General features: G+C 43.5%; 1 protein-coding gene across 1 annotated transcript; it reads left to right on the top strand.

The window, feature by feature from the left end:
- The first annotated feature begins 209 nt into the window (after nucleotides 1-209).
- On the top strand, nucleotides 210-26,263 carry RRAGC (Ras related GTP binding C). Its single transcript, XM_075909055.1, has 7 exons — nucleotides 210-540; nucleotides 6,339-6,542; nucleotides 10,448-10,647; nucleotides 12,361-12,475; nucleotides 15,708-15,850; nucleotides 21,918-22,066; nucleotides 25,002-26,263. Exons 1-7 carry the CDS (start codon nucleotides 277-279, stop codon nucleotides 25,151-25,153), a joined length of 1,227 nt encoding a protein of 408 aa, XP_075765170.1. The 5' UTR covers nucleotides 210-276; the 3' UTR covers nucleotides 25,154-26,263.
- The last annotated feature ends 1,476 nt before the right edge of the window (nucleotides 26,264-27,739 follow it).

The raw sequence follows: 27,739 nt of genomic DNA, 5'->3' as shown, positions 1-27,739 counted from the left end.
GGAACCACAACCCTGGCCCAGGCACCGCCTCCCGTACCTCTGGTGGGAGGTGTTCCCCCAGCAGAATGGCCCCTCCCGGCCCCCCTCCGTCACGTGCAGCGGTGTCGTCAGGTGATGAGTCACCTGACCCGAGTCAGCCTACCTTGCAGGCCGCAGCCAATCCACGCCGGCGGCTGTCCGGGCGGGCCAATGGGCGCGCAGGAGGCAGGCTAGGTTGCGCTGCCGAGCAGGGCTCGGGGGCTCCTGCGCGGGGCGGGCGGGCGGGGTCGGACTGGGATGGCGCTGCAGTTCGGGGTGCCCGGCCCGGCGGGGGGCGCGGAGGAGCCGGCTTTGATCGGGGGAAGCTTCGGGGCCTCGGATTCGTTCCCCAAAGACTTCGGCTACGGAGACGAGGAGGAGGCGGAGCTGGAGGGGGGCTCCGGCCCCGGGGGCGGCAGCGGCGGCCCGGGCGGGGCGGGCGGCGGCCCGGGCGGGGCGGACTCCAAGCCCCGTATCCTGCTCATGGGCCTGCGGCGCAGCGGCAAGTCCTCTATCCAGAAGGTGAGGCCGGGGGGGGGGGAGAGCGGAGCCCCCACAGACTGTTCGGGGGGGGAGAGCGGAGCCCCCACAGACTGTTCGGGGGGGGGAGAGCGGAGCCCCCACAGACTGTTGGGGGGGCGGGCTCCCTGCGTGGCAACGGGGTGCGGGGGCGAAGCCGTAGCTGCTGCATTTTCCTGCCCTTCCACTCCCGCCTTCTCCCTTTACCCTCCCTCCCCTCCGCATCAGGGAGGCACCGCAGTCGGGAGAGAAGCCCAATGGAGTTGCCCTTATACATTGAAATGGGCCCTGAGCTTGCATGGTCCTGATGCCCTATTTTCGCAGTAAAGTCGGAGGTAGTCTGCCTACGGCAGGGGTCTGTGTTTCTTGAGCAGCCTGGCAGCCCCGAGGGAGGGAGGTGCTTGTCTTCCTGCCTGGGGGTATTGGTGGAAAGTGCCCCCAGCATTGTCTTGAACCCTCTAGCGGCTTGTTTCTAAGGAGAACGTGTCTCCATTTTGTACGTGTTAGTAGGCAACTTCTTCTTTTTAAAGTAGCAGCTCAGAGAGAAGTTAAACAAGAAGGGTCTTATTTCCCCAAATGCTTTCTGTGTCTGTAGAGAGGTATGTTGAGTTTGGGCTACAAGCCTCTGTTGTTCCTGATGCACAGGTGTTTCCTTCCCCAAAACCAAGGTGTATGTCAGGAAATGAAACCAGCTGATGTTTGAGGTTTTTATCTGACCCTATATTCAAATCAAAGTGAAGCCACACTAAATGTGATGAATCTGCTTAGTTGTCATTAAAATTGCCAGTTCAGACATGCCCTTTGTTGTTTTTAAACATATTTTAGAAGCTATTCAGATTTCATTATCTGGGGGCAAAAGCATAACTAGATTTTTCTTTATGATTTGCTTCTTTGGGCCAAAGAAAAGGATGGATGCTTTTGGGTGGTAAATACATCAACAGGTGGCAACAATGGGTTAGACTTGCTGTTAGACGTCATAGGGTTGCTAAGGCATTCTGTCATTGTCTTAAGCTTCAAAACAGAAACACAACTTGAGGGGGGAAAAGGCAGCGGAGTTCCAGTGATACTCAGTTCTTGCCTCCAGGTCTTCAGAGTCTGTACATAGTCCTCCTTGCTAAGCTGTTTTTTTGTGCCCCCTGCCTTGTCGTAAAGAGGTGTCAGAGAATCACAGCATGGAGCATGGCCAAAGCAATAGCAATCTGAACAATAAACCTGATCTTTATGGTCAAAACTTGAATACAGTTCTCAACACCTGAGAGCTAAATGGCCAAGTCTTCCCACCCACATGAAATTAAATGGACTGCTAGGCTACCCTTCTCTCTGCCTGGTCTCCTGGGTTTATTCCCTTTCTCCTGCATCTCAATTGCTCGGGTTGTATGACCTCATGCAGTAAGTCTGCTAGGCTGGATGTTGTGTGCAGATACCAGACTCAGGCTTCCCAAACCAAGTTCTCTGCTTTCAGCTCCGCCACGGTCAGAGGAAACACTACAAAGATGTACTGAAAGTGCATTTCAAGAAAACTGATATGGACATTGCAAGCTGGGAAGAGCAAGCCACCAACTGACCTCCTTTGTACCACCTTTTCCATCAGGCAGTGGCCTGCTTTGAGGAGAATCTCCTTCCCCTTGAAGCTGAAAAAGACAAGGAAGGGAAAAAAACAACTTTTTCTCAGCAGATAGCTGACCACCCAGTTCATCTGTGGTTCCCAGATATGGATCATGAGCTGACTCAGGAGTCCTCTGTAAATCTGTGATATAGGTCATCCTTGAACTGAGGGATTGCAGATGATGATGACACCTCAGTCAGACACAGACACACACTCAGCTCAGGGCTTCAGAATAATGCTGTCCTCACTAAATATGTGAACACTCACAATTTTTATGTCATGAGTCTTGGCACTTCCTTTTTTAAAGCCCTGGACTTGGAGGTTACCCCAGTTTTTAACACAACTTTCTGGCCCTGATTGTGGAAAAATACTAGAAAATGTAACATCTGAAGATGCAAAGGCCAGAAAGCAGATGAAAAAAATCCTTCAAGTGTATTTACTTTTTAAAATCTCATGATGACTCTAAATTAATGATTTTGTGTGGCCTGACTTAGGATTTTTAAAACGTGAGTCTGGCAAGTCTGCTTGGCCTTGCCCAGTGCTGCTTGCTGTGGGCAAGTCGGTTTTTCAAACTCGGTGAGATGTGGTACAAGGGCGGGGAAGGGGGACGAAACCACAAGGAAAAGTTGTGGATGGCTGCTGAAAAGCATGGTAAGAATCAGTAGACAACACTGGCCATGTGGCTGTTATAAGCTGGAATAGTTTGTCACTTCATTTTGTTAGTACTGGAAAGTCTGAGGCAGTTCTTAAATTCATTCTCAGTGATTGACTTGATGCCCTTGAATAGCTCCTATTTGTGTCCTCGCTTGGCTGCTGAAATAGGTTATCCTCCCTATTAAGTTCTTAGAGAATTTAAATTTACATTATTCATGTCTCATCCATCTTTGTCCTTGGAAAAAGTTCTTAAAACTGTGGCTGTTCTAAGAGTCCTGAGGACATAAGCCACACTCCCTCTTTCTTCAAAAGTGTATGAGATTTCATGAACACCTCAAAGAGGATGGACTAAAGACAGACTTGAACAATTCTTGAATACAAAAAAGTGAATTTTTATGGCCAGCTCTGGATTCCATGAAATCATGGACAAGTCATTTGCTTTGGAACACTGCTTATAAGCTAGTGCTATTCCCTAATGAATTGGATATGTAGTTCTAATGCATCTCCAGTGCTGTTGCTCCTTTTCGCTATGGCCCCTTGCTAGCTTCCTTGATAGGAGTTGCTGCATCTATTGAATCTTCACCGGACTGCCCACAGTGATCTCCAAGTCTTTTTTTTTTTTTTCCTGAATTAACTTGTAGCCTGGTAAGATGTATACATCATTCAAATGTTTAAATTCATTGTTAACGAATGCAAAGTGCTAAACTGCTTTCCTGTTTCCAGATCACTGTTGTCAGGTCTCTCTGAAGCTTGTGACTTTTCTCTAAGCTCTGCTAACATTAGTATTCTTGGGGATTGTGTCTGACAAATTGTTGCCTTAAGTTGATGTATGGCCACCACAGTAACCACTGCCGTTTTTTATGTCCATACTCCCTCCTTCTTCCAGTGGTGGGTGTCCTTGGCAGCAATTTAAGTGAGGATACTCCGGGGGGCTCCATCTGTGAACTGACAAGTAATGCAAACTAGGGTTGTAAGCGACTAGTTGAGTCACTACTCAACTGTTCGCTTCCCCACTCCTTGCTGCCTCTGTATCAGTGGCAGGATGGGGGGGCAGCAGGAGCCAACACTGGGGGGAGCCGGCTTAAAAGGCCATTTCCCCCCTCCCCCCCCCAGCACCATCTGGGGAGGAGGAGAAGTGGAGGCAGAGGTACAGCGGGGAACCCAGCATGAACCGGGGCTGATAATTCCTGCCATGTGCTTTCTCTGGGAGCTAACCCTCTTGGGGTGCGTCTACACAGCAACATCACTTTGATATTTTGAAACAACTTGGTCTGCATCTACACAGCATGCAATTATTTCTAAATGTCAAAATACTGTCAAGCTGGAGGACTTCTTGTTCCAACTCCTGTACGCTCATTGTACGAGGAGTAAGGGAAGTCGGAGGAAGAGTGCTCTATTTTTAAATAAGTGCTGTGTAGATGCTCCCAATTTTGAAATAAGCTGTTTTGAAATAAGCTATGCAGTTGACGTAGCTCAATTTGCTTTGCTTATTTCAAGTTAAGCCCTGCTGAATAGACACACCCTTATTGACTAATTGCGTATTAATCGCTAATTTACATCCCTAATGCAGACACTCAGTTGCTTTAACTATCTTGATCTAAGCCTTACTGCTCTCAGGAAGGTGGAGTGATTAGGTTGGCATCTCAGGCAATTTACATTGGCAGGAGTGGTATTGTAGTATAGACATCTGTGAGTTAGTGACATAAGCTGCCTTATGTTGACTGAACTCTATAGTGTGGATCAGGCCTTGCTCTCTGCAAATTTTGCCACAACCCTATCTTGGGACTGTAACTTGAAATTTTCTAGTTCTAGCTGTGCCTAAAATTATAGGGGCTTGTTTTTATATTCTGGTTCGAACTCTCAGGAATTTTTGAGAGATTGTCCCGTGATTGCAGACATCTTGTGACAGAGCTGTGTGACTTTCCACGCTCAATAGCAATACACACTTTCTCAAGATTGTTGCTCCACTTTCAATATTTGGATAGCTGCCGTTAAATCAGTATTGTGTAAAATGAACCAGAGTTCAAGTGGCTTGTCCAGCGTCACATTTCAAGTCAGGGGTAGGAATAGAATTTAGGTCTTCAGAATTTTCAATTCAGCTCTCCTAATAGATGATGGTTCTCCTGTGGCACCATTTGGGTTTTTTTTTTTAATATTTACCTCTTCCATTTCGGGACCAGGTGTCTGTCTTAGCACTGAATCAACGCTCTTATATTGATGGTGTGGGACAGCAAGCTGATGAAAGGCCTACCTTTCAAGGCTGAGGTATGTCCCTGACTGCTCTTGGCATTTAAGGATCTTCTCTCTGATTTTGAAAGAGCAAGATTTAATCCCAATAATCTCAAATCCTAATTTGAGTAATTATTTTGTATCCACCCAAACTTTCCCATGTGGCAATTAAACTTGCTGTTCTTCACTTGTCCTGAAGCTGTTATGGTGTTCAGTTCTGTTACAGTGCTGCTGTATTTTGCCTCAAAAAGGCCTCATTTTTGGAGGTGGGTGAAGCTTATTCAAAGAATCTGAACTCTTGCAAAAGGTGCTGTACAAATCCTTCTTTTTCCTATACTTGGAACAATTCAGTGGCTTAATAGTTGTTAGGACTTGTGAGGTTGAAGGTGCAGTCTTTGAGGGTAATTTATGCTACTAGGGTTGCTGTCTTCAATTGCAGGCTATCTTGGAGCAGGATTTGTTTCTTTTCTGTTCATACACACTAACTATATTGTGGACTCCAATCTAAGTTAGTGACCTTCAAGGGTGACCATAGCATAAATAATTTCTCCTAGTGATTTCACTTAAAAATTGCCCCCAACTTTTACCTTCAGATGTTGAAGGGAATTTGGTCAGAAGTTCTCTAATCTGCCCGTAAACAAAGCAAATTATTTGTTTTGGGATTATTGTCCAAACCCTATTTCAGTTGATCTCAGGATTTGTGATTTTTGGGTCTCTAAAACTGGAAAAAAAATTTGGGGTCTCTGTTGAAAAAAAATAAATTCTTAACTGTTACAGCAACTCTAGAATATATTGTTTCTGATTTTGTAACATTGATCCTGAATTGGTAGTAACAATTAAGTGAAGGTGTCCAAATTTTAATTATCCCACTGAAATGAGAAGTGTAAACACTTTCAGAACCAAAGACTTGTAATATTACATGGCCACAATCGCAATCTTGTGGTACATGGATGATCTGGAGGTACTGCATTATTCTAATACAATGGGAAAAGGAGCAGATTGTCTCTTGCTGATTTGGGGATGGGATAATTTTAGATTTGTAATATTAATGTAATTAAGCTATTATTTGGTGCAACTTTACTGTAGGTTAATTTCCTTCATGAGCTAAATAAACAATATTTGCTATGTGCTTTTAAAGTTTTTTCCCATTTTTCTTTCTTTGAGACCTGTTTTTCACTGGCAAGTTGCACACTGTGTGGCTTCACGCTCTGGTCATTACTATTTTTTTGCTCTGTTCTGAGAGAAGGCAGCATTGTTAACTACTTGCATCAAATCGTCATAAGCCAATCAGTCTTTGCTTTCCCTTTTACAGGTGGTGTTCCATAAAATGTCTCCCAACGAGACCCTGTTTTTGGAGAGTACTAACAAGATTTACAAAGATGACATTTCCAACAGTTCCTTCGTGAATTTCCAGATATGGGACTTTCCTGGACAAATGGACTTTTTTGATCCCACGTTTGATTATGAGATGATCTTCAGAGGCACAGGGGCACTGATATATGTGATAGATGCACAGGTAGATATAAATAAGAACATAATATAAGAGCTCCCATGCTGGGTCAGACCAAAGGTCCATCTAGCCCAGTATCCTGTCTTCCAACAGTGGCTAATGCCGGTTGCCCCAGAGGGAATGAACAGAACAGGTAATCATCAAGTGATCCCTCCTCTGTTACCCATTCCCAGCTTCTGACAAACCAAGGCTAGGGACACCATTCCTACCCATCCTGGCTAATAGTCATTGATGGACCTAACCTCAGTGAATTTATCTAGTTCTTTTTTGAACCCTGTTAAAATTCTGGTCTTCACAACATCCTCTGGGAAGGACTTCCATAGATTGACTATGCGTTGTATGGAGAAATACTTCCTTTTTGTTTGTTTTAAACCTGCTACCTATTAATTTCATTTGGTGATCCCCAGTTTTTGTGTAATGGAAGCAAGTCAATAACTTTTCCTTATTTACTTTCTTCACACAAGTCATGATTTTATAGACCTCTATCATATCCCCCCTTAGTGTTTTCTTTTCTAATCTGAAAAGTCCCATTTTTATTCATCTCTCCTCGAATAGCCGCCGTTCCAAACCCCTAATCATTTTTGTTGCTCTTCTCTGAACTTTTTCCAATGCCAACATATCTTTTTGGAGATGAGGTGACCACATCTGCATGTAGCATTCAAGATGTGGACATACCATGGATTTATGTAAAGGCAATAAGATATTCTCTGTCTTATTCTCTGTTCCTTTTTATTAATTCTAACACTGTTTGCTTTTTTTGACTGCTGCTGCGCGTTGGGTGGATGTTTTCAGAGAGCTATCCACAATGACTCTAAGCTCTCTCTCGAGTGGTAATAGCTAATTTAGTCCCCATCATTTTGTTGCCCATTCACTTAGTTTTGTGAGATCTTGTGATGCTCTTCAGTCTGCTTTGGACTAAAACTATCTTGAGAAGTTTAGTATTCTCTGCAAATTTTGCCATCTCACTGTTTACCCCATTCTCCAGATCATTTGTGAATATGTTGAGTAGGATTAGTCCCAGTCTGGACCTTTGCAGGACACTGCTAGTTACTTCTCTCCATTATGAAAATGGACTATTTATTCCTACCCTTTGTTTCCTATCTTTTAACCAGTTGTTAGTCCATGAGAGGACCTTTGCTTAAAAGCTTTTGGTGAGGGACCTTGTCATCTAGATCCCCCTCATCTGCATGTTCATTGACCACCTCAAAGAATTATAGTAGATCAGTGAGGCATGATTTCCCTTTACAGAAACCCTGTTGACTTTTCCCCAACAAATTATAGTAATCTGTGGGCATGTCAACACTTACGCAAAGATCGACACTTTGGAGGTCGATCTAGTGGCTATAAAACCCTGAATCAAACGCTGAGGGCAGATCCCACCTGTGTCTGATACGCCTCTTTCTGCAAGAAGTAAGGGAAGCCAACAGGAGCATGTGCTCCCATCAGCCTCCTGCTATGTGGACGCTGCCACAGCTTGGCTTAAGGTAAGCCGGCTCCAGCTACACATTTTACATAGCTGGAATTGTGTACCCCAAAGGGTCTCAAACTTTGAGAAACCGCAACCCCCTTCTGAGTTGCTCGCAACCCCTCGGGGGGTTGGGGGACACAGTTTGAGAAACGTGGGTGTACTCTAAGATGATCTGCCTGGTCTAGTACACACCAGCCCAATGTGTCTGACAATTTCTGTTCTTTACAATAGTTTCAACCAGTTTGCCTGGAATTGAAGTTACACTTACCAGTCTGTAATTGCAAGGATCACCTCTGGAGCCCCAGAGAAACTATGACATGCACTGCACAGCTTTCCCTCCACTGAGGGGCTTTGAGATGTTCAACTCTCCATTTCTTTCCTCCCTCACTGCCCCAGGAGAGCCTGGCAGATGTACAGCTCTCCATTCCCGCAACCCTCACAGAGAGACTGAGATGCACAGCTCAGATTTGGGAATCTCCTTATCATCCTTGAGTGCTCCTTTGGAATCTTGATTGTCCAGTGGCTCCACTGGTTCTTTAGCAGGCTTCCTGCTTCTGATGTATTTAAAGAAACTTGCTATTCATTTTTGAATTTTTGGCTAGCTGTACTTCATATTCCTTTTTGGCCTTCCTAATTATATTTTTACGCATCATTTGGCAAGAGTTGATGCTTCTATTTTCCTCACTAGGATTTAACTTCCACTTTTTAAATGATGCCTTTTTCATCTCTCACTTCTTCTTTTACTGGGTTACAGCACTTTTTTGGTTCTCTTACTGCATTTTTTAATTTGGTTTATACATTTAATTTGAGCCTCTACTATGGTGTCTTTGAAAAGTTTCCCTGCAGTTTGCAGGGATTTTACTTTTGGCACGGTGTTTTTTCATTTCTGTGTTAACCTCATTTTTGTGTATTTTCTTTTTTCTGAAATTAAGTGCCACAGTTTTGGCACAGTTTTTGGTCCCACCACAGGTTTGTTAAACTTAATTATCTGATTGTCAGTACTTGGAAGCGGTCCAGCTATAATCACCTCTTGGACCAGATTCTGTGCTCCACTTAGGACTAAATCAAGAATTGCTTCTCTTGTGGGTTCCAGAACTGGCTGCTCCAAGAAGCAGTCAGAAACTGTCCAGAAACTTCATCTCTGCATGCCATCCTGAGGTGCCATGTACCCAGTCAATATGTGGATAGTTGAAATCCCCCACTGTTACTGAGTTTTTTTATTTGTATTGCCTTTCTGATCTCCCTTAGCATTTCACAGGCACTATCACCATCCTGGTTAAGTGACCGTGTTCCTACCCTTACTGCTATATTCATATTAATAGAGCATGGAATTACTCTCAAAGATTCTATGGAACAGTTTGGGTCATTTAAAATTGTTACTTCATTTCATTCTATGTTTTTTCACATAAATTGCCCTGTCCCCACCAGCACAACCTGTTATGTCCTTCTGATATATTTTCTATCATGATATTACTATGTCCCAAAATAAATAACTCTTTACTGTGATAGTTATTTGTACATTTTTCTTGCTAGTTAAGGTAGAGGGAGCTGGTGGCATTTTAAAAATCCGTTTCTCAAATTAAAATCTAATGCTGGCTAGAAGCAGTCCCTTTAATTATTTTGTAACCTAAACTTACTTTGATACTGACCCTTACGTTTCTTTACTTGGGCTGCTTTAAAAGACATAGGAGGAGTTGTACTAGATCAATCTAGTGTAGTCGATTAACCAATAAGCAAAAGCTTATAGGTTAATGCTATAGACTACACGCATTCCACTCCGCTGTCCCCCACTGGTAAATTTTTCAGCAGGCTGGCCAGCAGCCCGGCTCAGTCCCGCCTTGCGCCAGGTCCAGGACCTACCCCTGCTGCAGCTCTGCATTTCAAGTGTCTTAGGAGCTAGGCAGGCACGCAGTTCAGCTCCATTCCGGCTCACGCTGGGTCTGGGAGCTCAGACCCCCCTGCTCCTCGAACAGGGACTACTGCTGCCCCACTCTGCTGTCTTTGTATCAGATGCAGCAGCATGGGGAGACAGGCAGCTGGTCCACAAGAGGAGCTGGTTTTTAAACTGGCTCCCCTCGCGGATCAGGTCTTGCATGGCACCCCACCCTGCTCTCTCTGATACAGAGGTAGAAGCGCAGAAAGGCAGGGTGCTCCTTAGGAGTGGGGCCAGAGCGCGCTGGCTGCTGCTCCTGCCCCCCGGGGTCTATAGAGTAGTCGAGTAACCAATAAGAATTCATGAGGTTAATTGACTATAGGTAACAGGACAAGCTTTAGAATTCACTACTTGGGTTTCTGTTTTTCAAACTAGCTTGTTTCTATTCAGAGGTAGAAACAAAATCTTTTTATTTTGCTATTGTTCGTACTGGTTGAAGAGGTATAGCAGAGAAAGATGAGTTAATTGTCCAAAAGCTATAATGTTAATCTCTGTCTATGCTGATTACAGGATGACTACATGGAAGCATTGACAAGACTTCACATTACAGTTTCTAAAGCTTACAAAGTCAATCCAGAAATGAACTTTGAGGTTTTTATTCATAAAGTTGATGGTTTGTCTGACGACCATAAAATAGAAACTCAAAGGGATATCCATCAGAGAGCCAATGATGACCTTGCAGATGCTGGGCTTGAAAAACTTCATCTTAGGTGAGTGATACAAATGTTCACACGTTTAACAATCTCACAGATGTATACGTGAAGAAACCAATGACTTTTTTCTTTATTTCTCATCCGATTTAATGAGACACTTTTTAGTGAGGTCTCATCAGCATTTTGGTAGTAAGATGAGACATACTACAGTAAACTTCAGATAATCCGGCACCGTTAGGACCCAGGGGGTGCCGGATTATCAGATATGCTGGATTATCGGGAGGGAGGGCTATGAGGGGTCTAAGGTGGTGTGGGGGAATGTCACCCCAGACCTCTCATAGCCCCCCCCCCCTTTCTGATAGTCCGGCTTTGCCTCAGGCGTCCCCGATTCAGCAGCTGCTGGTCAGTTTCAGCAGCGGCTGAATCAGGATGCCTGCGGCAGAGCAGCTGGGGTGCTGCCGGGTTGGTCCGGTAGTGCCACCCCTTGGCGCTGTGAGATCAACCCGGCAGCACCTTAGTTGCTCTTGGGGACGCCTGGGGCAGAGCAGCTGGGGTGCTTCCGGGTTGGTCCAGTAACGCCGAGGAGTGATGCTACCAGACCAACCCGGCAGCACCCCAGGTGCTCTGCCCCCGGAGTCCCCAAGTCAGCCGCTGCTGAAACTGACCAGCGGCTGACTCCGGGAAGCCCGGGGCAGAGCAGCTCTGCCTCGGGCTTCCCGGAGTCAGCTGCTGGTCAGTTTCTGCAGCGGCTGAATCGGGGACAGCTGGGGTACTGCCGGGTTGGTTCCGCAGCGCCGAGGGGCAGTGCTACGGGACCTACCGACAGCACTCCAGCTGCTCTGCCCCCAGCTTCCCCGATTCAGCCACTGGTCAGTTTCAGCAGCGGCTGATTTAGGGAAGCCGGGGGGCAGAGCAGCTCCAATGGTCCGGCTGCCCGGAGCACTTCTGGGTTCCTGATGGTGCCGGACCATCAGATGCTGGACCAATGGAGTTTTACTGTACTTTATTCTTACAAAATATACCATAGAATATTCACTAGCATAGAACTAAGCATCATTAATTAAAATTAAATGAGTTGTCAATAAAAAGAGACTATGTAATTTGAGAGACAATCCTTTCTTGCCAATTCTTGCTAATTCAAATTTTATATTATATTGAATCTCTTAAACTTGGCACCATCAAGTATTAAAGCATTTTTTTCATGTATCTTTTCACTTAATTCAAGGGCAGCTCTAATTTTGATGTATTGTCATGGTTAATGGACTGTCACTTTTTTTTGTACTGACCTATAATTTGTTTAAATTCTGCTGTCTGAGGGTAATTACAGTCAACATCCATGGTGTGTGTGGCTTTTTTCTGACCATCTCTACTCAGGGAAAATCTGAAAAAAAATTTGCCATTGGTTTTAAGATAATTTCAGTGTAGAAATAACATAAGTGGGAGTGGTAGAAAACAAAATGTTATACAAAATTTAAATCCTGAAATGAATGGGCCATTTAACACCTTTTTAATAGCTCTCCATTACAGGTGGTGGTCCTGTTAGCAAAAAGGCTCATAAAAACATGGCCATTCTTGTCTGACTGTGTGCTTCCCTCCTGCTTCGATGGGGAAATCATCCTATGCTTACTCCAACAACTCTGTAAATGCTAGTAAACCGCTCTTGTGCTAGTAAACTTGAATAAAACACGAGTTCAAATGTTAGGGGTTTTTACCGTAACAATTTATTGCAAAACTGATTTATACCTAAGAGGATTTTTTTTAAACCCACAGCTTTTATTTGACTAGTATCTATGACCATTCAATATTTGAAGCCTTCAGTAAGGTTGTACAGAAACTCATTCCACAGCTGCCAACCTTGGAAAATCTACTAAATATCTTTATATCAGTAAGTGCTATGTTATTACTTTTACTTACTAACTTCAGTTTCAAAATAAACTACAAGTTGAATCTCTCTAGTCCAGCATAACTTTAGTTGGTTGGATGTCCACTTATGAGTATGGCCAAGTTTCCTGCAGTCTCAGAAAGTTTGTCTATAGTCCCCAGCCTCCTTTCAGTGTTGTGTACTCTTATGTAGCTCTAATTTATCCCTAAATGTCATCTTCTGTTTGCTGATCTATTATAAGTGGTGTTAATGCTGCTAAACAATATTGATCTCCCCTGGTTCGGCAAAGTATTTCATTTGGCACTGGTGTGGTCCTGAGGGTGCCAGACTAGAGAGATTCAACCTGTACTTTTAAATATATACTGTATAGTACATTGGCAAAATTGTGCTTGTTGCAGGTTATGCATATCCCAGGTACTCCACCTTTGCCAGGGAAATAAGCTGTACCAGCAAAAGCACGCTGAAGGTATAGCTGCATAGAATCCTAGAACACTAGAACTGAAAGGGACCTCAGAGGTCATCGAATCCAGTCCCCTGCCATCACGGCAGGACCCAATATCGTCTAGACCATCCCTGATAGAGGGCTGTCTAACCTGCTTTTAAATATCTCCAGAGATGGAGATTCCACAGCCTCCCTAGGCAACTTATTCCAGTGTTTAACCACCCTGACAGGAAGCTTTTCCTAACATCCAACCTAAATCTCCCTTGCTTCAGTTTACGCCCAGAAGGATGGTCATGAGGACGACTATGTACAGCAAACATGGTTGCTAGCATAGGGAGGAAATTGAAAAAAGGCCCTCCTGGTAAGGAAATGGGTGGGAGGGAGGGCAAAAGGGTATGAAGTATGCAGGGGCAGATGACCGTTTTGCGGGGCCCCGGGTAGCATAATTTTGCGGGGCCCCCCTTTGCCATGGCGCATGTGTGGTGACACCATGCGCATGCACGGTGGCGCCACGGCGCATGCGCAGGGCTTTTTGAAGCGCGGGGCCCGGGGCGGCCGCCCCGTTCACCCTGCCCTATATCCGCCCCTGGAAGTATGAATAAACGAATGGGAAAAAAACCAAGGAAGTAGTTGGATACCATGTTGATAGGGCTCTTTAAGAGCCAAGGCAATAGATGGCTAAGAATGACTAGGAGTCTGGTGGCACTTGAAAGATTAACAATTTATTAGGGCATTAGAACATAAGTTTTTGTGAGCTCCAGTTTGCTTCCTCAGGTACTGAAGAGAAATACAGAAAGGCTGGGGGAGGCTGCAGAACTGGATGTGGCTCATGTCCAACAGTGGTGAGAAGGGGAGAATACCTACATGGGAAATGCGAGAACCTCTCAATGTGTGTGTTTAGACCTTGGTCTAGGGTGTCAAATTTGCATATAAATTCCAGGTCAGCTGTTTCTCTCTGCAGTCTGTTGTTGTTGTTGAAGCTTTTCAGTCTGAGTGGCAATTTGCAAGCCCAACTATTCTTGCAAGTCTGATTTATGTTAATTTATTCTTATACATAGCGACAGTCTGGTTTGTCCGATATGTATGGCAGAGGCTCATTGTTGTCACATGATGGCATGTTACACTAGCAGATGTGCATGTGAATGAGTCTGATGGTGTAGCTGATGTGGTTAGGTCCTGTGATGGTGTCACTAGGGTAGATGTGTGGACAATGTTGGTAATGGGGTTTGTTGCAGGGATAGGTTCCTGGATTAGCAGAGACGGGTGGTGAGTATTTGCAATAGGTAACTTCCCGTTCAGATACTCGAGCCGTCTGACCACTGTTGGAGATGACCTACATCTATTCTGATTTAATTAGCGTTCCCATCGCTGTATTTTTTTTTTTCCCTTCACTCTGGTCTTTTTTTCCTCCAACCTCTGAGGAAGTGAGTTGTAGCTCTCAAAAGCTTATGATCTAATACCCTAATAAACTATTCATCTTTAAAGTGCCATTGGATTCCTTTACTGAAACAGACAAACATGGCTACCTCTCTGAAATGGTTAAGAATGGAGGTGTAGGTTGGAATAGTGCTGTGTAACACTTTAGCGAATAGAACATGGAGTATAAACTTGATAAAAAAGTGACCAATGAATAGTCTTTTTCAGAGGAGTGTCCTGGATACCCGACCAAATTGGGAAGATGTGGTCTACAAACCACTTGGAGAAAGTCTCAGAGGGGGTAGCCGTGTTAGTCTGTAACTTTAAAAACAAGTAGTCCTGTGGCACTCGAGGGACTAACAAAAATATATAAAGTATCATGAGCTTTTCACTTCTTTAACACTTCAGTTGTCTCGTAAATAGAGATTCTGACTGAAATCAACATTGTAATCATTTGAACCTGTTTCCTGCTAGTAGCAGGCATTTGGTGACCTTTCAGTATGCGTACATGCACCCTTGGTCATCCATATGTGAGTAGTATCAAAGTGACTGTTGAGGGCATCTGATGCTCTTACTGTAGTCACAAATACAGTAGCTGATTTTAGTTGCCCTCTTTCCTATCTGATTGTGCATTCTCTCCATCATTTGGGCTAACAAGCAGTGTGATTGCTACCTAGAGAGAAAGTAAATTATATATAGGCGTAGAATTCAGTCTGTAGAATGTATTTGCCGCTGCCTTAACTTACGTGAAGACCTGTGTAGCTCAAATGATTCTTTCACCAACAGAAGTTGGTCCAATAAGAGAATCTCTCACCTTGTCTCTGAAATCGTGGGAGTGTCATGTTACGACACTCCTACATATTTGTTTGTTCATAATACTTGTCCTTCACCTTTCATTACTGATTTCATTGCCTGGATAGAACTAGTTTACTGGCATTTGCACATGTGCAGTGTTTTCCATGTTGAACAGGAAAAAAATCTGTAAAGGTAGAGAAGTAATTGTAAGTTAAGTGCTTGGGAATTTGTAGTGGGAGTTCCACACTGTTGCCGTCTATGGTTTTGGTAGTTTATATAGTGGCCTTTCATGGCAAATCCATTCATTCATTAAAAATTTTCTGTCAACCGAAATGCAACATTGACAATGTAGTCAGTTGACCAGTTTCCAGGCTGATGTGGTGTCCTTTTACCTATACAGAATCTCAGGAGACTGTGGAAATTATTCAAATCTGAATCCCATTTTGGTCCTTTTGAGTACTTGAAATGTTGCTTGTTTTCATACCTTGAAAAATGTGAAACTGAATTCTACATAGCTAAGACTTCTTAAAATGTAGCTGTTCTGATCACTCAGCATGCATCTCCAATTCTTTCTTTTTGAAGAATTCAGGCATTGAAAAAGCCTTTCTCTTTGATGTAGTCAGCAAAATCTACATTGCAACAGACAGTTCCCCTGTGGACATGCAGTCATATGAGCTGTGCTGTGACATGATCGATGTAGTGATTGACGTGTCCTGTATATATGGGTAAGTGATAAATCCTTTTGGAGAGTCGCCTTGAGAAGCTTTATAACATAGCTAAGATGAGAGCTGTGAGCTTCATGCAAACGTGTTAGCCCCCTAGCTACTGGGTGCAATGGACCAAAGAGCTGCTTCTCCTATCCATTTAGAGAGGAAGGATGGTATTTGGGTTCAGCAACTGGACTGGGTTGTGGTTATCTGAGGGTGTTCCCTGTTTGCCACAGTCCTCTCTGACCTTATGCAAGTCACTTCTCTAAGCCCCAGCTTCTAAATTAAAATGTGTAATTTCTGTAGTGCTTAGTGACGGGTGCTGTACAGAAACCTACACATTCAATAGGATTCACTCCTGTCCTTACACACTTTCCCAATGAGCATTAATTAACCATGCAGTGAAACTACATGGATTCAGAAAGTTTCTCTTTGCTTGGGGGAAGTCACTTTTTGAGCTGGCCAGGTTCAGCCTTGGTTAACACCTTTTTGATGGAGGCAGACTGAGCATTGTTTCATTAGCAGCCTAATGTGAACTTGCTAGTGGTACCTAATCAGTGTCCTGCTGCCTCAGAGATTCCTAGAGCTATAAGAAGGTCCATTCTTTCCTCCAAAGGTGGAACATACACTTCCACAGTGTGTGCGCCAGTTTTTCTAGACTCCCAAGCAGAATATGGCCCTAATGCAACTATAGATAGAATGTCGTCTTAGAATGTATTGATATCTGCTAGGAAATACCTTCTCATTCAAAGATACTTGACTCATGGAGAAGGCTGGTCCATTCTTAATTATGGTCCAAGGGATGTGGTATACATTTGGGACTAAACATTGTCAACCTTCAGTGGGATCTTCCTTGGACATCAATGGAGTTTTATGCAGATCAGGGGTAGAAGAATGTAGTGTTTCTTTCAGAACCTTATTACAGTCAAAATAATGTATGGAAAAAATGGGACCACAAATAGGGACCACTGCTTCTGCCCCTCATTTCTTTCTTCTGTATCCACTTTTGTTTCTTTCACTATTTTCCCCCCTTGGATTTCCTTCCATGCCACTAACCCAGAATCCTACTCCCTACCCATTCCATCCATTGAAATGTGGAGTACTTAAATAGTTAGTTGTTGCTTGAATGTTTCCAGTAGACTTAAATTTAATACCCAAGACTAACTGCTGGGCAAGGGTGTTCACTCTCTGAGGCTTCGTTTACACTACACAGCTGTTGGCAACATAGCTATTTCGACAGGATCATGTGGCTAAACTTTGGGCAGTGTAAACACTGTCCATACTCTTGCAGCCAAACGTCCAAACCTCCAGGAGTTTGCTTTGTAGGTAAGCGAGCGCTCCTGTTGGCATATCACAGTTTACACTAGGATTTGCCATGGCAAAGATTTTGTCGTCCAGGTTTTTTTTTTTTTTTTTTTAAAAAAACAACAAATGGTTTGGTAGTACTTTATAGACTAATGAAACATGTAGATGGTATCATGAGCTTTCCTGGGCACAGCCCACTTCAGATGACCGGAGTTATGAGTTGGGGATATGAAAACTTGAAATAAATAGGAGAGAGGGGAGAGAGAAGAAGGGAGGAGGGTGAGAGACAGAGCATCATTAAGTATCTGGAGAATGGGTACTTAAACCTAAGCAGATAAAAATCAGTCAATAGATAAATACCTAAAACAGGAAGGATACAACTTTGGGAGCTGTTAGCACCTTCAGTGGTTATTAAATAGGTAGAGTCCCCACCAACCCATATCACAATTGAGTCCATTAGCTTGTGAATTGAATTTGTGGATGAACTGGGATTCCAGGGCTTCTCTGTGTATTTGGCTTGTAGAGCTAGTTTGTGAACAACAACAAGCTTTATTGGTCAACTTCGGTCACACCCAAAAGTTGACCGAACTAAAACCGCCAGAGGCTGTTCACACTTGTTCCCTCTGTCAACAGATCATGTTCACACTGGGGCACCCGTGTGGGTATCCCCACAGTGCAGTGTTGTGGGAAGGCAGAGCTGATCCCCAAACCTCTTCGAATTCCCTGTGAGTTCTCCCATAGTTTACTTAGCTGCTGGGAGCTGCGTCATGAATAACTCTGGGAGCAGTCTGTGCTGAGGAATGTCATAGCAGCATTGCAGTCTCTCCCTCCCAGGCAGTAGTTTGCCTGCTGCTTTGCTCCTCCTGTTGCAGGACAGAACAGGAGTCAATACACCACCAGGAAGACATGTTTCAGGAGTTAATGCCCCAAGTTGACAGTGTTTCTTTGCAACTGGGGGGGATCTAGAGATTTCCTTGCTTTTAAAATAAGTGAGACGTTGTAGACCCTGAATTTGTCATGCAGGCCTCATATAAGACAGCGAGTGGGTGAGGTGGAGAACATCACTGCTCTAAATACTTTCAACAGAGAGAAGTGCAAATGACGCATATTTTGGAGTACATACACACTGTTGCTAAATGCTAAGAGGTAAAAACACAGAGCTAAAACTCACTTTAACTGCAGCTTTCCTAATGATGTACCTTTCAAATTGATATCCAGGCTTCATATAATTCTCATGTATCAACACGTTATGCCTTCATTTCAGTTCTAATTAAATTGTTTTAAAGGTAAATTCTTGAATATTTTCATCTTTCTGTTAACTGTCTCTTGCTTTAACATAAACACAGGAGTTCCAAAAACAAGGGTCCAAATTAAATGTAAATTTAATTATAGACTACTAAGTGGTCTGGTTTGTAGTATCCAACACTGAGCAGTTTCTAGCAATGTTGATGTGTTTAGCACTGCATGGCTTGATAAACAGAATAGGGATGTTAGGGAGAAGTTGATTACTCGGCTACCTGATAAGCATAAACTTATGCTTATCAGGTAGCTGACTGGAGTATCAGCTACTCGCTACTCACTCCTCCCTCCCTCTGAGGTGAGGGGGTGGAACAGGAGCCAGTGCTGGGGGAGCTGGCTTAAAAGCGATTTTTTTTTTTTTTTTTTTTCCCCCCAGCACCATCTCCATAGTGCTGTCCTGGCTCCATTTTTTTCCCCCTTTCCCTCCCATGTGTCTATCAGTTCGGCCCTCCTGAGGACAGGGGCTGCTGCAGCCAAGCAGCCCCTGTTCATGGCAGCCCGGGCTGGCCATGTGCAGGGCCTGCTCCAGCAGTAGCCCCTGGCTGCGCCCAGCCCTGGCTGCCATGAACAGAGGCTACTCTGGCAGCCGCGAGACAGTCCTGACTCACGCTGGTCTGGAACGCTGCACCTCTGCATTTGGAGCCACCTCTCTTACTACATTTAAAATGCAGAGCTGCAGCATGGGTGGCTCCTGGAGCTGGCATGAGCCAGGACTACTCAGTTCCCATTTGAGCTTGCTCCTGAAGCTATCCCCGCTGCGGCTCTGCAGAGCGGCTCTTATCAACTAATTGTGTGGACTCTCTTAAGAATGCATTGTTTTTCCAAATACGTAAGGTCACGATGGCAAAGCCTTTAGTAGTTTTCAAGTTGGCCTGCCTTATCCTTTGATTTTTATAAGGTCTAACCATGGACAGTGCATTCAAAAATGCAATTTTATTGCCAAAAATACTTTTTCCCAGGGGTAGTGGATGTTAAACTAGAACTTTATCATCCAATTGTTGCAGCTCTGTAGTGATGGCTGCTAATTAGTTCTGTGAGTGTAACTTATAACCCTGCAGCAGCCCCTTTACACTTTGGAGTACCATTCTGCCATGAGACCTTTCCTACACAAGGATAAAACCCTGGTCTTGCCGTTCAAAGCACAGGCCTATACCACTTGAGCTAAAGGGATCTCCTTTGACTGTAGGAGGACACTGTCTGTATAAGCTGCAGTTCACCACTGGGGGAGAGGTGGGATGTTCATAACAGACCAAGGATCCTGTGCTGCCTTCCAAGCTACAAGTCAAGTAGTCTTGCCCAAACTAGGGATGTGAAAGTGTAACTGTGTACACTGTTAACCAGTGAGCCTCGGCTGATACAGAGGCAACAACCGGGGATGAGGGTGAGGAGGTAGGGAAGAGCCATCTGCTGCCCAGTGTGTAACCACATAACTGCTGAAGTTTTCAGTGGTTACAGTTACTTTATTGCCCACATCATTTTAACGTCCTTAGTCCAAACTCTGTTCTCCATCACTTCATGAGATTTGTCCTATTGCTTGAATGTTGGTAGGGCTGTCCCAGGCCCACTCTTTGGAGGCCCCCACGGCGTCTGCCTCAACTGGCCCATGCATGGGAGGGACCCAGGGGATTACAGCCTCTGGTGTGGGGCGGCAGAAGGGGTCAGTCTGCACACACTAACCGCAGCGGCCTGAGCCAGAGCGACCTGGCAGCTTGCTCAGCTGTGCTGTGGTGTACCGACCGCCCTTTACCAGGTAGCTTGTGCTCTGCTTTCCAATGCTGCGGAGAAGCAGGGCACAGCAGTCTGAGGCTACGTCTAAACTACGATCCTCTTCTGCAAGAGGAAATGCAAGTGAAGTGCTCATTTGCATATGCTGCACACTCAGTTGCATTTCCTCTTCCCTTTTGTGCATGAGATTTTTGGGCAAAAAGGCACTGTCTACACAGCGCTTTTTTGCGCAAAAGGGAAAGGAAGATGAAATGCAAATGTGAGCACGGCCTATGCAAATGAGTGCTTCATTTGCATTTCCTCATCTAGAAGGGGATCGTAATTTAGACTTAGCTGGAGCGGGCAGCACTAGGCTGGTCTGGCTCCCTGCTGCTATGGTGAGTGTGAAGGGAGAGGGAGCAGCCCCTGTTGATGCTCCTCACAAGGCACTGTAATCTATGGAGCCATGTTGCTCAGAGGAGAGGGGTAAGGGGATGGTGCTTGGAGAAGGGGAGGGCAGGGTGGCACAGGGGAAGTGCCTGTGGCACAGGAGTTGTTCTGGGCCCATGCCCTGAGTGGGGTAGGCCCAGACCCTGCATCCCCTAGAGATGATCCTGCTTAAATGTAAGAAGTCGTCGTGAGGCAGGGCTGTACTTGTGCAGAGTTCTCCATATCCCTGGCTCAAAGCTCCTGTCAACCAGTTTCTTCATAGGGCTTTTCTCTGAGATTGTTTTGGCTCAGAGATAAGAAAGCTACTGGCAGGGATGTTGAGTCTTCCCTTGTGTTGGTTCTGAGGCCCAGCTGATTGAATTACCATTGTGAGTCAATGAAATAATTCTACATGTCTACGCAGGGTCTACAGCTTAACCTCCCTTCCCTGTTATTCTCTTGTCGTCACCACACACTTAGGGTGTGTCTAGACTACAGGGTTTTGTCGACAAAACTATACCTGCGTCTACACTACTGCTGAGTTCTGTCGACATAAAGTCAACAGAACTCAGCAGTTTTGTCGACGCTGGTAAACCTCATTTTACGAGGCATAACGCCTTCTGTCGACAGAGTTTCTGTCGACAGAAGGTGTTATTGCATGTAAACTGTCCTTTGCGTCTACACTACCATGTCGACAAAGCAGCTTGCTTTGTCGACAGAACTGAATGTAGTGTAGACGCTCTTTGTCGACAGAAGTTTTGTCGACAGTATCTGTCGACAAAAGCCTGTAGTCTAGACGTACCCTTAGATATGCCTTTTTAATTACAACATGACTTCTTCAAATATATGATTTAACTAGTGGTATGTTTAAAGGATAGTAACAAGCAGGCTCTGAGTGAGAACAGATAGTGAAACAAAAGTCAATATTTTAATGAGTTTGAACCTGCATTTAGATTAATTTTCTTTTACTGTGGAACTAACAGTTTTAATACCAAATTAGCTCTTCTAGCTGAAATTATAGCTAGCGGATGGACCTGAATGGCATCCTTAACTGTGGAGACGTAACCACTCTATCTACCCAATATGAAGGCAAAATGACATGCTTAGTTGCAAATGTACTCTTTTAACTGGATGTTGCTGATTTGATGATGGAAAAAATTGTGTGTCACATTTGGCCTGAAATCAGAATATTGGGTTGAATGTATTAAATGTATTTGCTGCTGAGTTTCTCCCCTTTTCATGTCTCACTCTCCTGTAAAGCCATTGGGGGTAGGGCTTCACAAATTCTTTTTCTGAAAAGCTAACTAAATTGTCAGCTTGTATTGAATGGTTCACTTTATTCTTGTAGTTTAAAAGAAGATGGCAGTGGAAGTGCTTACGATAAAGAGTCTATGGCAATTATCAAACTCAATAATACAACTGTCCTGTATTTAAAGGAAGTGACAAAGTTTCTGGCACTTGTCTGCATTCTTAGAGAAGAAAGCTTTGAACGCAAAGGTAAGCACTTTCTTTCTCCCTAAAAAAAAAAAGCTTTTCCAGTCAATTTTGTCACTTAAAAGATTTTATAATGCTGATTTTTATGAAGCAACTCAACTGTAACAAAGTGATTTGTATCAGAGTGGTAGCAGTGTTAGTCTGATTCTGCAAAAAAAAAAAAAAAAAAAACCCCAGAAGTTCTGTGGCACCTTTATAAACTAACAGATTTATTGGAGCATAAGCTTTTGTAGGCAAAGACCCACTTCATCAGATGCATGTAGTGGAAATTCCAGAGGCAGGTAAAAATATACAGGCATAAGAAAAGCATTCCAATGAAGAGTAAGGTTAGAGATAATGAGGTCAATTGAGTCGGGGAGGATGAGGCCCCCTTTTAGCAGCTGATGGGGAGGTGTGAGCACCAAGGGAGGAGAAACTGCATTTGTAGTTGGCTAGCCATTCACAGTCTTTGTTTAATCCTAAACTGATAGTGTCAAACTTGCAGATGAATTGTAACTCTGCAGTTTCTCTTTGAAGTCTGTTTTTAAAGGTTATGTGTGTGGTTGTTGTTTTTTGTTTTTTGTTTTTTTGGTTGCAGGATGGCTCCTTTTAAATCTGCAGCAGATTTATAAAGTGCCACAGGACTTCTCATTGTTTTTAAAAGTGATTTGTAATTTCACCATTAGTTTCCTTAATATGACCTGTACCTCTTTTTCTTTGTGATCTTTGAGGTTTTTTCCTTCCAAAAAGATGTGTGTGAAGAAGTCTCTGTGTCTGCAGTATGTAGCAATAAATGAAATATATATCTCTGATCGATCCTCCCATTAAGAAGGGCTGGGTGGTGTCAGATTTGCATATGAATTCCAGCTGAGCAGTTTCACATTGAAGCTCTTTGCTTGCAGATGGCAAGTTTCAAGTCTGCAGCAGTATGTGTCCAGGGAGGTTAAAATGTTCTCCCACTGGCTTTTGTATGCTGGTTTACCATTTTTGATGTCTGATTTATGTTAAATTTATTCTGCTGCATAGGGACAGTCTGGGTTGTCCAATGTATATAGCAGAGGAGCATTGCTGGTTCATGATAGCCTACATCATGTTAGTACGTGTGTAGGTGAACAAGCCTGATGTGGTTAGGACCTATTAGCAATTTTATCCGCTGTTGCGTGGGTCCTTAACACAATCTTTTTTTGAAAATAAAAGGAAAATATACATCCTTTATTTAAACAGCCATATTTTTCTAAGTTTTATTTCATAAAGGGATTAAATTTTTTCACTTAATTGTTTTTGATAAATTTAAAATGGGAATTCCATCAGGTGTATTTTTCTTCATCTCTCTAAACCGTAATCATGTTTGACAATAATCCTTTTTTTGTTAAAAGAATGTGGTTTGCAATGACATGGGGTTCTAATTTTCAAATCGTAAGCATTGATTTAGCTGTGCCAAAATGGAGCACTCCTCCAAATGCCTTGGTTTAATTCCTTTTCTGTAAAGTTTATTGAGAAGCAATCCTATTGTAGGTTCTTCCTATTTTTGACTCATTTTGGTTTAGTCCAGGCATGAAAGTACCTTAAATTTCTTACAACGGTGCCTATATTACAAACCACCCACCCAAACCACCTGTTCCTGGGAGGGACGGGGGTTGTGATATGACGGTACCTGTATGAAATTTAAGTGTGGCAAGGCATTGGAGAGTGTCTGTGTGGAGGCTCAGGGAAGAGGGTGGGGCTGTGGGGAGATTCAGGGTTAGGGGGTGAGGAGAGGCTTAGGGCATGTGTGGAGGGCCAAAATAGTGCTCTCCTCCTCCTCTTCTCCCCCCCCCCACCTCCCCTGAGATTCATACCAAGACTGCTCACTGTTCCCCTTCCTGTCCTTGTCTGGGAGTGAGAGCAAAGTGAAAACTACTCATCTTCCTCTTGTGCTCCGCAGCCAGTGTGAAAGATGTGGTCAACTGTGCACTTCCCCTCTCTTCCGGTCAGGGAAGAAGGGGAACAGCTAGAAGTGTCTCCATATGAATGGGGGGAAGGAGAGAGCATCAGTCCCCCTGCCCTCCTTAAAGGGCACCTTGTGGGTGGGAGGCTTGGGGCTAGGCAGTCCCGGACTGGGCTGGGGGAGCCCAGCCAGCCCCTTTCCCCTGCCTGGTGATTCTGGCTCTCTTCCTGTTTGGTTTTGAGACGCAATCTCATTCTGGGCGCATCCCATTTTCCTGGTACACCCAAATCCTTACATTTTGTTAAGTGATGAGAAGAAGCTTTATACTGTCTTTGGTGGTCATAACTCTCCTCTTTAGGAGGAGGAGTTGCATAGAAGGACCTACTGTTAAATATATAGTAGATGTGTGTGGGTTTGTTGCAGGGATTGGTTCCGGGGTGAATGTGTGTTTCTAGAATGTGCAGTTCGTGGTATGCATTTCAGTTTGTGGGTTGTTTGTAAGCCAGGACTGATCTGCCTCCCGTGGTCTCCAAGAGGAAGAGATTATCATTTAAAAGAGGTTGTAGATCCTTGATGTGTTGGGGGCTGTAGATAATGGCTATTGTTTTCTTTGCTGGGTCTGTCCTATAGTAGGTGACTTCTGGGTACCTACCTGGCTCTGTGGGTCTGTAAGATGCCACCAGACTCCTTGTTTTTGCTTAAACAGACTTATACAGCTACCTCTGAAATCTGTCTACCATAGGTGAGGAAGACTGCTTTCAAGTGACTGGTTTTAAACAGATCTTTAAAAATTTCGGCATATTTTATAATACATTCCTTAAAGGATTTCCCAGTCCTAAAAAGTGTAACCTCATAAATATTGGCACTGTTTTTATTAAATATTCTGGATAGTAATTTATTGCTGACTCCTTTGGTTTACAGTATTTATTCTGAAATGTCTTAATAAATTAAGCATAATTACTTTATGCCAATTTAAGTTTCATTGGGTATTTGACAGATACTGAATCAAACTTTTTTCCTTTCCCCCCGCAGGTTTGATAGACTACAACTTTCATTGTTTTCGCAAAGCCATTCATGAAGTCTTTGAAGTAGGTGTTGTGTCCCACAGAACCTGTAATCACCAGGCAAGCACCCCAAACATGAAAGCAGTGACTCATAATGGCACGCCTAGAAATGCAGTCTAGGCGAAGATTAAAAACTGGTTGGACCGACTTTTACCAGCTCTTCACTCCAAAGTTTAACGTTGTAGACCAGGATAAGAATACAGTCTTAGTCTGGTGTGTGTGTTCCACAAGAGAAGAGCAACACAAACTTTGGAAGAGCAGCTTAACTGGTGTTGGACAACTGAAACTACTGTAAAACATTTGAAGTTCTGTGGAGTTAGAATTGTTAACTGAAAACCGGCGTTGGCTGGACCGTGGCGGCTTTTCCTGTTCAAGAGTCCTGTTTTAACAGGCTGGATACAATATGAATAGGAGAGCTTGTACCTTTTTGGTGGAGCATATGATAGAGTGTAATGTGAAACACTGAAGTCACTTGCTCATCTTCATTTTTAACTGTTCTGTAAAATAACCAGTTTAAGTTTAACTTTTGCCTTTCAGAGAAATTAGTGGTGTGGAGACACTAGCAACATCTTACATTCATGCTTTGGCTTTGTAAAGGTCTGTGGCCTAGAACTTCAGTAAAACCCAAACATTCCATAGCATTCTTTTCATTAGACGTATATTGCGTTGCAGAATATCAGCGAATGCCATAATGGCGGTAGGGCCAAGGTTTTGCCTGCTCCCATATTCTTCAGTCCAGTTAAGACAGAGCTGTAGCTTTGTTCTAGACAAGTTCCTTACTGAGTTTTCAGACAGCATTATTTTTTTCACCAGTTATCACCATATTTGAAAAGAAGTTCAAGGCAAGAACTGACACCTTTCACTGTGCTTTTATCAGAAGAGGGTCAAAGTAAAATATTCACAACCTTGAATTAGTGACTAGGGCAATTAAATAACTGTACATTTATAAATGTCTAGCACAATATCTAATCAGGTAACATTTTTATATGTCGAAGCTTTTTTCCCAGGAGGTGATGACCCCAAATCTTCACCTTCGGATGGCAGGAGTTGGCGTATATTTTCTACAGTTTGTTCAGAGGATGGGGGTGGTAGGCACAATCTCTGTGTAGGAATGAAAAATGTATGTCAATGCAATTGGAAATCAATGACCAAGAGAATACCAAAAATGTATTGTAGTTTGAACGTTTTCCTGTATTGACACTGCTCCAGAGTAAACCGCTTATGATACTGTTTTTGCCTCAGACCTACTTAAATACGGAGTGTCTCCTATGATCTTTTGAAGAGTTTCCATAGTAAGAAAACCCAACATCTCAACTGTTATTCTAATGTATTGATAGTTACACACTTTGGAAATTGTCATGAGTGGTAAACCTGCTCCCTATTCCCTTCAAGTCTTCCCCCTTGGTCCCCACTCCCTATATGTTCAAAACTCCCTGGACCAGTTGAGTAAACAAGTGCCCACTGTAAAATGTTTATATATAAAGTTCTATGTACTTAAGTGTGACTTGAGTGATTTCTGCAAACTATCATTGAAGTATTTACATAGCCTAGTGTATTGATGGGAGAGAGTCTCTTTTCCCTGAACTATTTACAGTGTATGTAAGTAAAAGCTCCTCGGGATAATTCTCACACATGATGTGCATGTTGTTTTATGACGGCAGAGAGGCTGCACCCCTTTTTCTAAAGGGGCCTGATTCAAAGCTGATTCAAGGGAGGAAGAGAGTCTATGAACTTAACACAGACTCCTTAGTTTCTAAATAGACACCCTAGGTGGCTCTGGCTGTATTTTGACAGTAGGATTGTAATTGTCTGGGTGGAGGTGTAGCTGCTTCCAAACAGTAAAATGTAATTTGTTCGATAAGGTTAGCAGAGTTCCCTGTAGTCTGGTGTTGTGTACTTAGTGTCAGACCTTATAGCACAATCCACCAGCCCCTGAGCATAATAGCAGATGACATTCTGGTGTATTTGCCGCAAGACTACACAACATGCAGGCCTCGTTTAAGTCAGTTCTGCTGATATTAATAAAATGCAATATTTACCCATTTCCACACATACGAAAGCACTTTTAATGAGCAATGACAGTCCAGGAATTTAACTACTAACGCATATCAACAGAAGACTATTATATTGACTACTTTTTTGTTTTGGCTTCACAATTTTAACGAATCAAACAAACTGCCCATACAGTACTGGCATTTACTGGAGTGTAAGTACAATCAATGTGAAGATTGTGTCCGTAAACTTTTCATGAGCTGTTTTTCATCAGGCTTGTATTCTGTTGTAGCAGCACAGAGACAGTCGGTCAGATGTCTGTCAGTAAGAGAGGTGTGCAGTTTTGACTTAATTCCCATGAAGGAGAATGAACTTTCACAGATGTACATGGACCCAAAGCAAGCTAGCACTTTTTTGGGCACATTTCAGTAATGCAGGGTACGTGTGTTTCTGTACATTGGTCATCCAAAATGTTTGTGTCCTTTTCCTTACGCCTAGCTTTAGAATACCATTGTTTTACAGTTCTAGCATCTCTTCTTCAAATGACCCTCTGAACACCAGATCTCACTGCTGAAGGTGAGACTGCCTTTACCTTAACTGAAAATGGATTTTCAGTAAATTCAAGAACTGTCTTCAGGGATTTGACATTTAGAAAATGAGAAGAAAATTTGGTTTTCAGCTCTGAGATGGACGCTAAAAAAAATCAGGCAAAAA

Source organism: Pelodiscus sinensis, chromosome 25, assembly GCF_049634645.1.
Source record: "Pelodiscus sinensis isolate JC-2024 chromosome 25, ASM4963464v1, whole genome shotgun sequence".
Classification (NCBI taxonomy): Eukaryota; Metazoa; Chordata; order Testudines; family Trionychidae; genus Pelodiscus; species Pelodiscus sinensis.
Note: the sequence above shows the minus strand (reverse complement) of the source record. Positions and strands in the feature narration are given on the sequence as shown.

Bases quoted from the DNA above. Each gene is read 5' to 3' on its own strand.
- RRAGC (XM_075909055.1), top strand. From the start codon at position 277: ATGGCGCTGCAGTTCGGGGTGCCCGGCCCGGCGGGGGGCGCGGAGGAG. The intron at 6,543-10,447 runs GTAGATATAAAT...TGCTGATTACAG, and splicing joins TATATGTGATAGATGCACAG to GATGACTACATGGAAGCATT. The intron at 12,476-15,707 runs GTAAGTGCTATG...TTCTTTTTGAAG, and splicing joins TACTAAATATCTTTATATCA to AATTCAGGCATTGAAAAAGC.